The sequence below is a fragment of the Nomascus leucogenys genome, chromosome 7b (genome assembly GCF_006542625.1).
Source record: "Nomascus leucogenys isolate Asia chromosome 7b, Asia_NLE_v1, whole genome shotgun sequence".
In the NCBI taxonomy this organism is placed as follows: Eukaryota; Metazoa; Chordata; class Mammalia; order Primates; family Hylobatidae; genus Nomascus; species Nomascus leucogenys.
The window spans coordinates 10,881,354-10,896,040 of record NC_044387.1 but is presented as its reverse complement, the minus strand read 5'-3'; the positions used below and the strand labels follow the sequence as shown (position 1 = coordinate 10,896,040).

Here is a 14,687-nt window from a genome sequence, read left to right as displayed (position 1 = left end):
GTCTGGTCTCTGGGGATGAGCCAGGGGTGGAAGGTGAGGCTACTGGGACCTCTCCAGAATGAGGCTTGCCAAAGACATGGCTGATGTGGGCCCTGTCTTGGATGAGTACAGAGAACAGGAGGCGCCTTACATATGAAAGACTTCGAAAGCTTCTGACTGTGTGGAGAATGGAACAGCTGAGGGTAGGGTGTGCACAGACCAGGAATGGGAACTGCCCCACTCCCCAAACACATGCACAGCCTTTCACCCTTTCTCAATGCTCCTCCAACGTCAGGGAGCAGCAGGATCACTGGGGAATGTGTTAAAAAGCAGATTTCTGGCCTTAGCTCAGGGATCCACTACCAGCAGGCAGGCAGAGCCTAGAAATCTGCATTTTAACCAAACGCCCACCCAGGTGGCCCTGATGTGGTCTGTGGGTCACCTATGGAGAAACTACAGCTCATTCTACTGTCACAGCAGACTCTAATCAGGAGCACTGAAAGGTAGAGGTTATGATTCCCAGTCTGGGAACCGCAGGAAGGGAAAGAGAGATAGGGAGGGCTCCATCTCTGCATCTGTGTGCAGGATTTGAGTAATTCTCATGACAGGTAGAAGTACTTTGTGAACAGAACAGTGGGGACTCTATGTAACAAGTTCTGTGATTGGCTGGGCACTGTGGCTCATGCCTATAATCCCAGCACTTTGGGAGGCTGAGGTGGGCAGATCACCTGAGATCAGGAGTTTGAGACCAGCCTGGCCAACATGGTGAAACCCCATCTCTACTAAAAATACAAAAATTAGTCCAGGTGTAGTGGCTCACACCTGTAATCCCAGCACTTTGGGAGGCCAAGGCAGGTGGGTCACCTGAGGTCAGGAGTTTGAGACCAACATGGTGAAACCCTGTCTCTACTAAAAACACAAAAAAATTAGCTGGGTGTGGTGGCGGACACTTGTAATTCCAGCTACTCGGGAGGCTGAGGCAGGACAACTGTTTGAACCCAGGAGGCGGAGGTTGCCGTGAGCCCAGATCACGCCACTGCACTCCCGCCTGGGGAATGAGAGTGAAACTCCATCTCCAAAAAAAAAAAAAAAAAAAAAAAATACAAATACAAATTCAAAAATTAGCCGGGCGTAGTGGCGTGCACCTGTAGTCCCAGCTGTTTGGGCGGCAGGAGAATAGCTTGAACCGGGCGGTAGAGAGGTTGCAGTGAGCCAAGATTGCCCCACTATGCTCCAGCGTGGGAGACAGAGTGAGACTCAGTCTCTAAAAAAGATCTTCTGTGATCACCAAATCCAGTGGTGTGTGTCAATTGTTCCAGCTACTCGGGAGGCTGAGGTGGGAGGATATCTTGAGCCCAGGAGTTAGAGATCAGTCTGGGCAACAAAGCGAGAGCCCATCTCTTTAAAACATTTTTTAAAAAAGAATTTCTATGATCATTAATAGTATTCATAAAGTAATATTAGTAACTTAGCACCTTGGCTAGAGGGTGAGAAGGAGAGGCTGGGTTAGGACTTGTATCCTGGGCTGAGTGCAGTGGCTCTTGCCTGTAATCCCAGCACTTTGGGAGGCCGAGGTGGATGGATCGCTTGAGCTCAGAAGGTTGAGACCAGCCTGGGCAACAAGGTGAAACCACAGCTAAAAAAAAAAAAAAATGTGTGTGTCTGTAGTCCCAGTTACTCAGGAGGCTGAGGTGGGAGGATTGCTTGAGCCTGGGAGGCGGAGGTTGCAGTGAGCCAAGATGGCGCCACTACACTGCAGCCTGGGTGACAGAGTGAGATCCTGTCTCAAAAAAAAAAGAAAAGAGAAAAAAAAATTTATTGATTTATTGTACCCTGGAAACATGGTCTCTGGAATGCATGCTGGGAACAGCTTCTCCACCCTGACTCTTACAGACTCTTGGGAAACAAAAAGCCACTAAGAATTGTTCCTCAGCTCTGGGCTAGGGCTTTCTAGAAAGATCAGGCAGGTATGTCCCTGCTGAGGTTGCTGGCTGAGAGTTCCTTTTTTCCAAAGTGCCCCATCAGTGCCTTTAAAAGGCAAAGGTAATTTAATTCTCTGATGCCTCCTCTAGGAGTGTGATAAAAATAAGGATGCCGACTGCTGAGTGCTAACACTGTGCATTATCCTGTTGAATGGTCAGACAAGCCCTATGAGGGCTGCGGTCAGTTCCACCTCACAGATGAGGCAGTGACAGGAATAACTTGCCTGAGGTCACAGGCTGGTAAGGGGCAGAGTCAGGAGTTGAACCCAGGGAGCTTAGCTCCACCAGCTAGGATTCGGTCCTGGTCCAGTGTGACTTGCTGGGTGTATTTGTCAGGGATGCATTTGGCTGCAAGTAATAGAAAACCCAACCAACAGTGGCTCAGGCAAATCCTGAATCCGTTTTTTTCTGACATAACACAAAGTTCTGGTTACTGGTGATAGTTCTGCAGTGTGGGGGCTGACATCCTTGTGATTTTCCAGGCCTTTCTTTCATGGTCACAAGGCAGCTGGTGAAGCTGTGGGTGTCATGTCTGAATTAAAGACAGGAAGGAAGGGTGAAGAGTGACAGGACATGTCCACTTGGATCAGGAAAATGAGATTTTCTTTCCGGGATCCTTCCCTTCCCTAGTGCATTTGGCCAGAACTGGGTCTGATGGACACCTGAGTGGCAGCAAGGCTAGGAAAGCAGAAAGCATCATTGAACTTGGCTAAATCAAACAAGAGTTGTTCCTTGGGTTCAGGCAAGATCACAAGAGAGAGAATGCACATCATGGGGGCACTCCGAGTCAGCCACATTCCTCTCCTCAAGCCTCAGTTTCTTCACCCACCCTCTGCCAAAGCCGTGGCTCTACCATGTCTCCAAGCCCTGGTTAGAGCTTCTGGAGCTCTCCCTGCGCTGGCTGGGCAGGGGCAGGGTTCTGTTGAGATCTCTAACGTCAATACCAACCTATGCAAGCTCCATGGAGCCCAGCGCCTGTCAGCAGATCCTGCTGTGGTCACGGGGATCAGAAGGCAATCACTGGGATGCCCAGAAGCCTTTGGAGCTGGCCTTCCTGCACAACTCTGTGTGCACTATTGGTAGGTAAGGGAAGACCTCCGAATGTCTTGAAGCCCAGGGCACCTTTCTGGTGTTGTCATTGACTTTACACTCTGATCTATCCCGGACTTACAGATCTGTCTGCCCTGCGGCTGTGGATGCTCAGATGCACTGTGTGCTCGGAGGGCAGGGCCAAGGCTAGTCATCATCCTGAAGTCCCCAGAGCCGTGGAGGCATCATTACATGTTTGTTTCCTGTCTGTTGCACCCAGGCACGAAAGAGCTAGGGAGAGGATATCTGGAGCCATTTTCTTTAAGCTGAGCTGCCGTTGGGTGGGCGTGGACCGGGTAAGGTTCCAGTAGGAACCTTAGTGTGTTTTTCTCATTTGCATATGGGATGGGGTGGGAGAGAGGGTGATGGTCACTGTGGAGGCTCGTTTCCATGGAAATAGAATGGTAGCTGCCATGTGTGATGTTGGGGGAAGTCACCAGAGATTCTCTGGCCACGGGCTGAGGTGCCTGACACGAGTCAATCATGAATCAGGAAGGACTATCTCTGTTACATGGGACAGAAACTCTGAACGTGGTTTAAGGGAGTCAACCGTCTCCTCTACTGAAAAGCCAAGAGGTCTCCAGCTTCAGGGCCCGTTTGCTCTAGAATTCTGAAAGATGTCTCTAGATGATGTGTACGCCTATTCCACAGCTCTGCTAGTCTGTGCTGACTTCCATCCCTGGAGCTCTCATGGTGGCAGGGTGGTGGCAGGCAGCTTGGGGCTCAGAGCTGACTCCCTCCAGTTCAGACGCACCTTTCCTAGCAGTTCCAACCAGTCCTGGAACTGAGCCTCTTTGGCTTGGATTGGCTCGTGTGGGGCATGTGCTCATCCCTAAGCCAATCACTGAGGGGGGGTGGGCAGAGCTCCTATAGGCCAGACGGAAGTGAAGGCTCAGCCCTGGCAGGATGTGTCAGCTGTGCCCCTATCACATGGCTGAGGGTGGGGAGGCTGGTCAGGGAGGCTGGAAAGGGATGCTGGACAGGGAGGATCCCAGGCCAGGCCTTGTTACTCCTGGAGTTCACAAGGGCGCCTTGGCTGGTGGAAACCAAGCCGTTTAGGTGGCCTACCATCAACTGTCATTAACTGACTGAGCTGGGCTCTTTTACACCCATGATGGCATTACATCCTGACAATCCCCAGAAATTAGTATTGTTAACCCCATTTTGCAGACGAGAAAATGGAGTGTCAGAGAGACTGGTAGCCTGCCTCAGGACACACTCAGCCTTTATGGATCAGATCTGGGATTGCTCAGGTCTGGCTGCCCCCAGGGCTCGTGCTCACCCATGACATGAAGGGGTTGTACCTTTCCAGAGGCTGAAATACAAGCAGTTGATTTGCCTCTGAGGACTTGGAAGCCTCACTAGCCCTCAGAAAGCAGTGAGGTGAGTCCCCTGAGAGGAACATTTCCCACAGGCTCTGGTAGAGCCGAAAGCATCTCTGCTCCACACAGAGCCCACTCTCTGGTTCCCAGCAGCCGTTCCCACCTGCCATGCTGCCAAGACTACTCTGGAGTAATGGAGCTAAGTTTCACGGGAGGCAGACATCATGAGGCATACACTAAAATTATTCATTGTTTATCTGAAGCTCAGATTTAACTGGGAAGCTTCTATTTATCTGGCAACTCTACCCAGAGATAAACCACTGGAGTAAAGTCACCTGAATGGAGGCTTGGAGACAGAAGGTCCAGGTCTTCTGCCACTGAGGTTCCCGAAGCTGCCCTGGTTCCCACCTGCCTGGGTTCTGTCTTTGCAGCCCATCCTTCAGCTTTGTGGCCAACCCAGCACTCTTCCCCCAAACCCTCCCTGTACTCTGAGCTTGGCCTGAGTTGGTTTCAGAGCATCAGTCAGCTGGGCTTAATAACCTCTGTTCTTTGGCCTCATAGGTTTGTGTGAGGAACTATGGGTGTTGCTGTGGTCTGAATGTGTCTCCCATAGTTCATGTGTTGGCAACCTAATCCCAAGTGCAACAGAGTTGAGAGGTGGGACCTTTAAGAAGTGGCCAGGTCATGAGGACTCAGCCTTTGTGGATGGATTAATGCTATTATTGTGAGAGTGGGATGGTTATCATGGGAGTGGTTCCTGATACAAAGGACGAGTTTGGCCCCTTTCCTTTCTCACACACACTTTCTTGCCCTTCTGCCATGCGATGACACAGCAAGAAAGCCCTCGCCAGATGCGGCTCCTTGATGTTGGACTTCCCAGCCTCCAGAATCGTAAACCAAATTAATTTCTTTTTAAAAAATAAATCATCCAGTCTTTCTGCTTCTGTTATAGCAGCAAAAAATGGACTAAGACAGGTGTCTTAGTCTGTTTGGGGTGCTCTAACAAAATGCCATAAACCGGGTGGCTCATAAACAACAGAAATCTAGTCCTCACAGTTCTGGAGGTTGGGAAGTCCAAGATCAAGGTGCTGGCAGATTCAATGTCTGGTGGGGGCCACTTCCTTATAGATGAGTCTTCTCACTGAGTCCTCACTTGAGTCCTCACATGAAGGGGCGGATGAGTTTCCCTTTGCCTGTTTTAAAAAGGTGCTAATCTCATTCTTGAGGGCTCTGCCTTCATGATCTAATCACCTCCCCAAAGGCCCTAATACCATCACCTTGGGGGATAGAATTTCAATATATGAATTTTAAGTGGATATAAACATTCAGACCATAGCAATGGGTGAAAGGACCCATAAATCATGAGGTGCTGGCCACAGTCAAGGGTTAATGTCATTAATCCCAAATCCTCTCCATTATTTCCTTCCTCCTTTTCTCCCTCCTTCCCTCCATCCCTCCACAGAACACCTACTGTGTGCTGGGTCCCCGGATATTGGCAATGGCTGGTGGTCTAGTTATCAACCAACATAAGCCTGAGTCATCACAGAGCTGCCTCCTGACAGATGATCTGTGATTTCCAGCATCTCAGCTTCCCTTCCATTAGCTACATCTTAAATCACATTTTAAGAAAGCCCCCGTGGGCCCCTTGTGAAGATTGAGGAAACACCCTATTTTTATCAGCCACACACAGAAATCATCTCCTGGGCGGGGTATTTCCTGGAAAGATGTTAAATCTCAGTCATTTCTTGTGGCTTCTTGTCAGCTCCAAGCTTTTTTTTTTTTTTTTTCTTTTTTTCTGATCTTGTCCCTCAAATTATTTGTTTGACAAACTCGCACAGGGAATCCGCCTCTAAGTCAGAACCTGGGCTGGACACTGGGGACCCAGCAGGGGCTCTGAGCCAGCCCCTGCTCTGAGGAACAGGGACAGGTGCCCAGAGGTGCCCTCATAGAGGATCAGTGGGACACCAGGCAGAAGAGCTCATCTCTGCCTGGGGGTGGGGTCTGGAGAGGGCCTCATGTGATTCGTGGGCGCGTGTGAGCTGAGGTAACAGTTGAGGCTGCGATACAATAATAGCTCACATTTCTTGGCTGTTCCTTGTGTGAGGCCCTGTTCTGAGCACTGGATCTGTATATGAACACGTCTCAGGTCAGTGACTTGCCCAAAGTCACATGGCACACAAGCAGCGAGCTGGGATAGGAACCCAGCTCTGTACTCTGACCATCGGGTAGCACTGCCTTGGAGGATGCTGGCCCTGGTCCGAGTGCTGTGGTGGGCATTGTGCCTTCCACCTACCTGGTCAGCAGAGGGTAACGCTCCTGAGCTAGAGACACTGGCCTGCTCCGACCTTGCCAGTGACTGATGCAGTGGGAGAGGGGGCAGGTCACACAGAGCTCCTGGGTCCCTTGATACCTGGCTGTGGGACATGGATCCCTTCTTTTTTTTTTTTGAGACGGAGTTTTGTTCTTGTCGCCAAGGCTGGAGTGCAGTGGTGCAATCTCAGCTCACTGCAACCTCTGTCTCCTGGGTTCAAGTGATTCTCCTGCCTCAGCCTCTTGAGTAGCTGGGATTACAGGTGTGCGCCATCATGCCCAGCTAATTTTTTTGGTATTTTTAGTAGCGACGGGGTTTTGCCATGTTAGCCAGGCTGGTCTTGAACTCCTGACTTCAGGTGATCCACCTGCCTTGCCCTCCCAAAGTACTGGGCTTACAGGCATGAGCCACCATGCCCGGCCTGACATGGGCCCCTTCTGTCTCAGTTTCCTCATCTGTAGTGGGTGCTGTAATCCAACCGAGAAAGAAGTACTTGAGGGAAGGGATATGAAGCTCGTGGCAGGTAGTGAGTGCTCAGATAACCTTTCTAAACCAGCCAGGACCCTGAGTTCCAGTTGACAGAAACACAGTACAAGCAGGACCTAGAACCCAAAAGGAAGGTGCTGGCTCAAGTAACCGGGGAGAGCAGAGGGTAGGTCAGGGATCTGGGCTCAGCTGGAGGGAGGTCCTCCAAGCATGTGGTCAGGAGCCCGCCTCTCTCCAGCTCTTGCTTCAGCCTTCCTTTGTGTTGGCAAAATTTTCAGGCCAGTATGGAGCCAAGGTGGCCTCTGGGTTTGCAGGCTGCTGCTTAGCCAGGGAGAGGGCCTCTTCCCTGCAGCCCGGCTCATGGGCTGGGCTGCCTTTGTGGCCCACCTGGGATCATGTGCCTATCCTGAACCAACCATGGTGGCCCGGCTGGGGGCATGGGATCCTCTGGTGGACCAGGCCTGGGTCTCTGGACCTCTGCTAGGAGCCAGGAGCCAAGGAGGGAGGCTCTTCAAGGAATAAGGTCGGAGTAGCGGGTGCTGGGAAGAAATGATGTCCACCCTCCCTGCCCTCCTTTGCACGGCCCCTCTACCAGCCTGACCACACGGGAGCCCCTCTCCCCAGAAGACAGCCACCTCCTCCTGGGGCGACTTCAGGATGGAAGCGCTCTCTTTAAAGCAACATTACTTACCTAATTAAGCGCTTAGGAGCTGGCAGGAGGTAGTGGGGAGGTTTTGTTGATTTCTTTTTTAGACTTTAACACTGAAGTTGCGTGAGAAAGTAACTGTGTAATTAGGAATTAATTTCTCACTCCTGTAAGCGATGTCTTATTTGGGGCCTGAGGGGAGTCAGCCCACAAGGCGGCCCTTCCTTACCTTCTCTTTTTGGAATGTGGGCAGGAAGTCCCAGCTGTCTTGGCTGTCACTGGGGTGGAAAGAGGAGAAGGGGAGGGAGATAGCTTCTTCCATCCCAGGTGGCCCTCAGCAAAAATTGAGACGTGGTGCTCATGCCTGACACGGCACCTAGGGTGAGCAGAGACTCGGGGGAGATGGACTGAGCCCAGATTATGGAGGCCCTCGAAGGTCTCTTTGTTCTGAAGGCAAGGGGAGTCACTGAGGGTTTTAAGTGGGAGTGACACAGCTAGGTCTGAGTTTAGGAGATTTCTGCTGACTGAGGAAGGGCTGTGGGGGAGGAAGCAGGGGGCAGGAGGGCAATTGGGAGGCTTGTGCCACTGTCGGGACAGAGGGAGGGTGATCCGGGCTAGGACAGGGAGAGTGGAACTGTTAGCAAGATGTCCCAGGTTGGGCCAATTGGTGCATTGAGTCATTGTCAAGACGGCGAGGTTCCCAGGACAGAGACTTAAACCCACAATTCTTCCCTCCCAACTAAGTGCTCTTCCCACTTCCCTCCTCTCTCCCCGTCCTTCTCCTGTGTCCTCCTTTCTATCCTCTTCTGCTCAGAGAAGGGTAAGAACTACCCGATTCTTCACTGTGCCGCTACTATCTTTCTTCTTCACTAAATGCATTTATATGCCGTCTTATTCCCCCAGACAGGAGATGCAGCCACCGCAGAATACCCGCAAATTGTTCATGAAGTGAAGTGAGAGTTAGGACCCAGGAGAAACATTTAAGCAAATGGATTCCCTGGAAGGATCTACAGTGTCAACATCTTTCATGCTGCTAAGAACTCAGTAATTCACATTTCCTTTTTTGACTTGGTTGCCAGGAAGCTCAGAGCTAAGATCTTGACACCAGATTCTACAGGAATGTTTTCTTGGGGGAGCTTTTCGCCGGGGTCTGAGGGCTGCACCTGGTGGATTCTCAGGGGAATTTGGGGAATGTTTGCCACAAGCATAGACTGCAGGTGTGTTCCCGTGCTGAAGACCCAGAGGGTCATGTATGGGGTGAAGGAAAGGGGCTGGGCCAGTGTGTTGCTCCAGGCCTGCCCTATTTGGACCAGCTCAGATTGTCTGGGAGCTTCAAATGCACTGCCAGGCAGCGGCTGCCTCCGTTCCCCTCCAAGATGGGGGCAGATGGCGGGGAGGTTGCCCAAGTCTGAGCCAAGAGCACACGTGTCTGATCAGCCTCCTGCGGCAAGGCTGGGGTCTGGGAGGTGTTCAGACCCTAAAGTTACTAACTGGGTCATCGTGGGCCCCCCTTTGACATCCAGTCACAACTTGTATCTCATTGAGGACCCCGGGATCAGTCTCTTCCTGCCACCCCTTGTTGTAGAGAAACACAAAGTGTAAGAAAACACTGTTTGTCGTCTGGGCACGGTGGCTTATGCCTGTAATCCTAGCACTTTGGGAGGCCAAAGTGGGTGGATCACCTGAGGTTGGGAGTTCGAGACCAGCCTGACCAACATGGAGAAACTCCATCTCTACTAAAAATACAAAATTAGCTGGGCATGGTGGTGCATGCCTGTAATCCCAGCTACTCAGGAGGCTGAGGCGGGAGAATCACTTGAACCCGGGAGGCGGAGGTTGTGGCGAGCCGAGATGGTGCCATTGCACTCCAGCCTGGGCAACAAGAGTAAAACTCTGTCTCAAAAAAAAAAAAAAAAAAAGAAAAGAAAGAAAAATAAAACACTCTTTGTTATCAAGGGGCTGAATTGTGCACGAGGGCATTCTTGTCCCCCAGCCTATCTTGGGGCAGGGGCCATGGTTGGTGTCCTCACTTAACTGAGAGCCAATTGTCCTACACTGGGCGGGGAAGGTGGAGCCTGCTGGCCGTGTAGGGGAGAGGAGTTAGGGACCAGCAGGGGGTTGTCCCAAGGGCTCTCTCAATGAGCCACTCATGGATGTGGCTTGCTCTGGTCCGGGGTGGAGTGGAGGGAGGCTGTGGCAGGAGAGAATAATGTGCCCACGCTCAAATGAGTGGAGATTGAAATGGGTTCCCACAGGTAAAGAGAACAGTGCCTGGCACCCAGTAGGGTCTCAGGCAGCCTTACTTTTCTGTCTACCCATCCATCTTTCAGGCATCTGTTTATTTTCATGGCGAGGCTTCATGGGGATGGGCACAAGTCCTCGATGAGCGCCTGCCAGAGCTGGGCAGGTGTGCCCTCTGGGCTCTGGGAAGGCAGCACGTGGGTGGGTTCAGTCTGGTGTGGGCTGGGAGCCCCCACCTCCAGCTTGCCCAGCAAAGCATGAACTGAGCCTGAGGGGGGTTCCCAGCTCACCCTAGGGACGGACTCCCCCCACCCCGCCCCCCACAGGATCTGGAGAACCAAGGCAGGAGAAAGAGAGGCTGCGTCTGTGGGGGTGGGGCATGGTGGGGAGGGCTGGCTGGAGCTGGGCCTGGCTGCCTGCGATGGGACTCGGCAGTCCTGGGCCCCGCGGGTGCCAGCGCCTGTTTGTGTGCCTGTGTGTGCCACCCCCGCAGCCCCTCCGTCACACGTGTCTCCCGGCTGCCTGGAGAGCTCTTTCTACAAAATGTGAAAATGACAGTTGGGCTCACCCACGCGCAGAATCCTCATGCAGTCCCGCTCCCTCGCTGCCCCTTCCAGGTCACCCTCGGCCCTCACTCTCTCTGCCTAGCTGCTGCCCCCCCGCCCACCGCACCCCTCCTCTCCCCGCCCCTCCCCCAACCCCCTCTTCCCTCCTCCTGCTCCTTCCTTGCCCCCTCCTCCCTCCCTGCTCTCTGCCAGCTCCCCCTTCCCTCCTTCCTCCCTCCCCCTCAGGTCCCCAAGGTCTCTGTCTCTAGCTCTAGGTCTCTGTCACTTTTTTGGGTCACTCCCCCTCATCTGAATTTATGCTTGAGTAGGAGTGTGCATGTATGAGGATGTCCAAGAAGGGAGTGAGTGTGTATGTGCAGGTGTGCAGTTGTGTGTGTGTATTTGTGCTTGTGTGTGCGGGTGTGTGGTTGTGTGCTGTGTGTGACGTGTGGTGTGTGACTGTGTGGGTATGTGGTTGTGTACGTGTGTGTGACTGTGTGAAGGTGTGTGACTGTTCGGGTGTGTGGTTGTGTGCCTGTGTGTGACTGTGTGTGTGTGTGCAGTGTGTGGTTATGTGCGTGTGTGACTGTGCAGGTGTGTGATTGTGTGTGTGCGGGTGTGTGGTTGTGTGCGTGTGTGACTGTGTGTGGGTGTGTGGTTGTGTGTGTGTATGTGACTCTGTGTATGCAGGTGTGTGACTGTGCGTGTGTGCACACAGGTGTGGAGGTGTGTGTGCATGCGCGCATGCAGGAGCCTGAGCCTGCACTCCAGCGGGTGGGGGATGGATGGTGGTGGCATTTCAGGGAACGAATGGAGCTTTCACTCAATGACTCTTCAAGCAGCGGGAGGGGGTGGCGGCTTCACAACAGTCGGACAGGTTTGTGCAGCATGTAGGAAAAACCTTCATTTCCTACTGACAGTGGTGACATGGGTGGTGACAGGTGGAGCTGGCAGCAGCGCTGAAGTCCTGGGGTGGGAGGTGCCAGGGGAAGGGTCTGGTGATGGGGGCAGGGGGGGTCATCCTGGGAATGCAGGCCGGGCCCATCTCCCAGTCCCCCCCAACTGAGGTTTGCTGTGCTTCCACTGTGAAGGGACCTCAGAAGTCTGCCTCTTGAGGGAGATCTGGGAAGACTTCCTGGAGGAGGCAAACTGCCTCCAAAAAGCTGCAGGGCTAGTTGAGCATGGAAGGAGTGTGGGGCGTGGAGCTGTTTGGTGCAGGAGATGTTCCTCCCGCTTTCAGAGGCTGCTCTGGAAGCTGGGGCTGACATGGGCCACGGGCCAGGAGGATGGGCCTGAAGGGCAGGAGCCACCTGGCACAGCGCTGGGCACACAGCGGGGGCCCAACATCTGTGCTCCCTTCACCCTCTCAGCCCTTGCCCACATCTGTCACTGGCGCCATTTACAGAGGAGGAGACAAGGGCCACCAACCCCAGGCCACATGTTGGCCGGGTGTAGCTGGAAATCTGACTGCTGTCTTTACTTGCCCTGTCCGGGCAGGTGTGCGCAGGTGGCTGGAGAATGCTGTGGCCCAGGCCCTGGCCCCAGCTGGCCTCCAGCACCATCCCTCACTCTCTCTCCTTTCTCTGCAGGATGGTTGAATACTCCCTGGACCTTCAGAACATCAACCTGTCAGCCATCCGCACCGTGCGCGTCCTGAGGCCCCTCAAAGCCATCAACCGCGTGCCCAGTGAGTCAGCCCCACCCTGTCCACACATTCCTGGCTGATCCATCCCTGGCCAACCCATCCCTGGCCTACCTAGCCAATGCCCATCCCCCACCCTGCTTCATCCACTCGGAGAAGACTGACTGAGGCCCGGGTGTGCTCAGGGATCCTGCGGTGTCTGGACAGATGTGCCCTGCTCCCATAGAGCTCATGGGCCTGAAGACACTGGCAGGTGGCCCCGATGCCTCTGAATCCCAGGAGAGCCTGGAGAGCATGCTGGGGAGTCTGGCTTTTCAGGGACAAAGGGTTTATGGGGGAGTGGTCTTCATAGGATGTCAAGGCGAGCACCCATAGGAAAAGAAGCTGCTTAGTTTGAAGGAGGACATCGTAGAACATTTCACTGGGGCAATGAAACCTGACTCTCTCACTTGTGCTGACTGACTTAGAATTTGAGCTCTGTCACTCACCCACCACAGATCCATGTACCTACTCACCCATATGCCTAGCCACCCGTTCATCCATCCACCCATCCACCTATCTACCTGTCCATCCATCCATCCATCCATCCATCCATCCATCCATCCACCCACCCACCCAAACACCCTCTCATCCATCCACCCACCCACCTGTCCATCCATCCACCTGTCCACCCATCCACCTGTCCATCCATCCACCCACCCATCCATCCATCCATCCACTCATCCATCCATTCACCCACCTGTCCATCCATCTACCTGTCCACCCATCCACCTGTCCATCCATCCATCCATCCATCCATCCATCCATCCATCCATCCATATGCTCATCTTTCTAGCCATCTTTCCATTTGTCCATTCATCCGTCTGTACAGTCAGCCAGACATCCACCTGTCCATCCATCCATCTGTCCACCCACACATCCATCCACCTGCCCACCCACCTAGTATTAAGAGAGGTTATCTTGCAACCATAAGCCCTGACATCTGCCTAGCCTTGTAGAGTTTTCATGTCCATGACCTGTTTTGAGCCTTACAGTCACTCTGAGGGAGGTGAGCTGTTGCCATTTTACAGATGAAAAAACTAAGACTTGGAGACATGAGGTTACCTGCCCAGGGACGCACTGCCAGTGAGTAGCAAAGGCTGGAGTCAGTTAGGTCTTCTGACTCCTCACTGCTCTCTTTTAGGGATGGGGTGAAGATTGGGGAAGGAGAGGACGAGGGCTCTGCCTGCCTTCCCAGGATTTTTTTTTTTTTTTTTTTTTGAGACAGAGCCTAGCTCTGTCACCCAGGCTAGAGTCCAATGGTGCGATCTTGGCTCACTGCAACTTCTGCCTCCCAGGTTCAAGCAATTCTCCTCCTGTCTCACCCTCACGAGTAGCTGAGACTATAGGCATGTGCCACCATGCCTGGCTAATTTTTGTATTTTTAGTAGGGATGAGGTTTCACCATATTGGTCAGGCTGGTCTCGAACTCCTGACCTCAGGTGATCCACGCACCTTAGCTTCCCAAAGTGCTGGGATTACAGGCATGAACCACTGCACCTGGCTGCATAGGGCTTTTATAGGCATCTACCCACTTCCTATGGTCCAGGAACTTGACATCTGATGGCTCAACAACCTGTGGGAGGCTCAGAGAAGTTAAGTGACTCACACAAAGTCGCACAGCAATTCAGCGGCAGAGCTGGAATCTGAACAGAGTTCTGTTTGTCCTCAGCCCAGCTTATTTCCTGGCTGTGTCTGACCCCTTGCTTCTCTTCCCTGCCTGAGCTTCTGTTTCCCCATCTGCCAAAGAGTACAGGTCTCCTGGCACCTGCTTCTCCTCCACAGACAGTGCTGTCCCCATTCCCCTAATTCCTAGCCCTGGGGCCTTGGGGCTCTGTCACCCACCCCACCCAGCCAACCTCTGTGGTCCATCCATCCTGAGCGCCCTGTGGGGCTGGCCTGACCCTGGGCTTGCAGAACGCATTGGTCAGTCTGGGCAGGCCTGGCGGGGCAGGAGAGGCCATGCTTCAGAATATCTGTGGAGCAAGGTGACCAGGAGGGTGGCAGAGCTTTCTGAGTCTGGAGGGTGGCCCAATCCTGCTTTGTTCTGAGAGGGACTGGCTTGGCTTGGGTAGGGCACAGAGAGGGCCTGGGGGCTGGGGTCTCAAGGTCACAATACAATAGAAAACGCTGGGGGTCCTCAGTGCTACTGTGAGGGTCTTGGGGAAGGGGTTGGGAGGCGAGGTAGGGTGAGTGAGTAGTGGGAACCAAAGCTGTGCGGGAGGGGGAGGGGCAGATCAGCTCTACCAGCCTGGCCCCTTCCCACTGCCCTGCGGAGACCCCCTTGGGGGCAGGGAGGGGACATGGAGAGAGGCCATTTTAGGGCCAGCTTCTCTCTGTCCTTCTCATCCCCTCCAATCCCAGAGGGCTCCTTGAAGATCACCTGGTTTAAAACCATCTTTCCC

General features: G+C 53.3%; 1 protein-coding gene across 6 annotated transcripts in view; it reads left to right on the top strand.

Moving 5' to 3' along the window:
* CACNA1I (calcium voltage-gated channel subunit alpha1 I) overlaps positions 1-14,687 on the top strand; it is a 132,766-nt gene that overhangs the window by 49,512 nt on the left and 68,567 nt on the right. For all 6 annotated transcript variants that reach the window (XM_030815509.1, XM_030815507.1, XM_030815508.1 and 3 more), the window contains one exon: positions 12,191-12,288. In XM_030815509.1, coding sequence (XP_030671369.1) covers positions 12,191-12,288 — 98 coding nt within the window. The remainder of the gene's footprint in view (positions 1-12,190; positions 12,289-14,687) is intronic.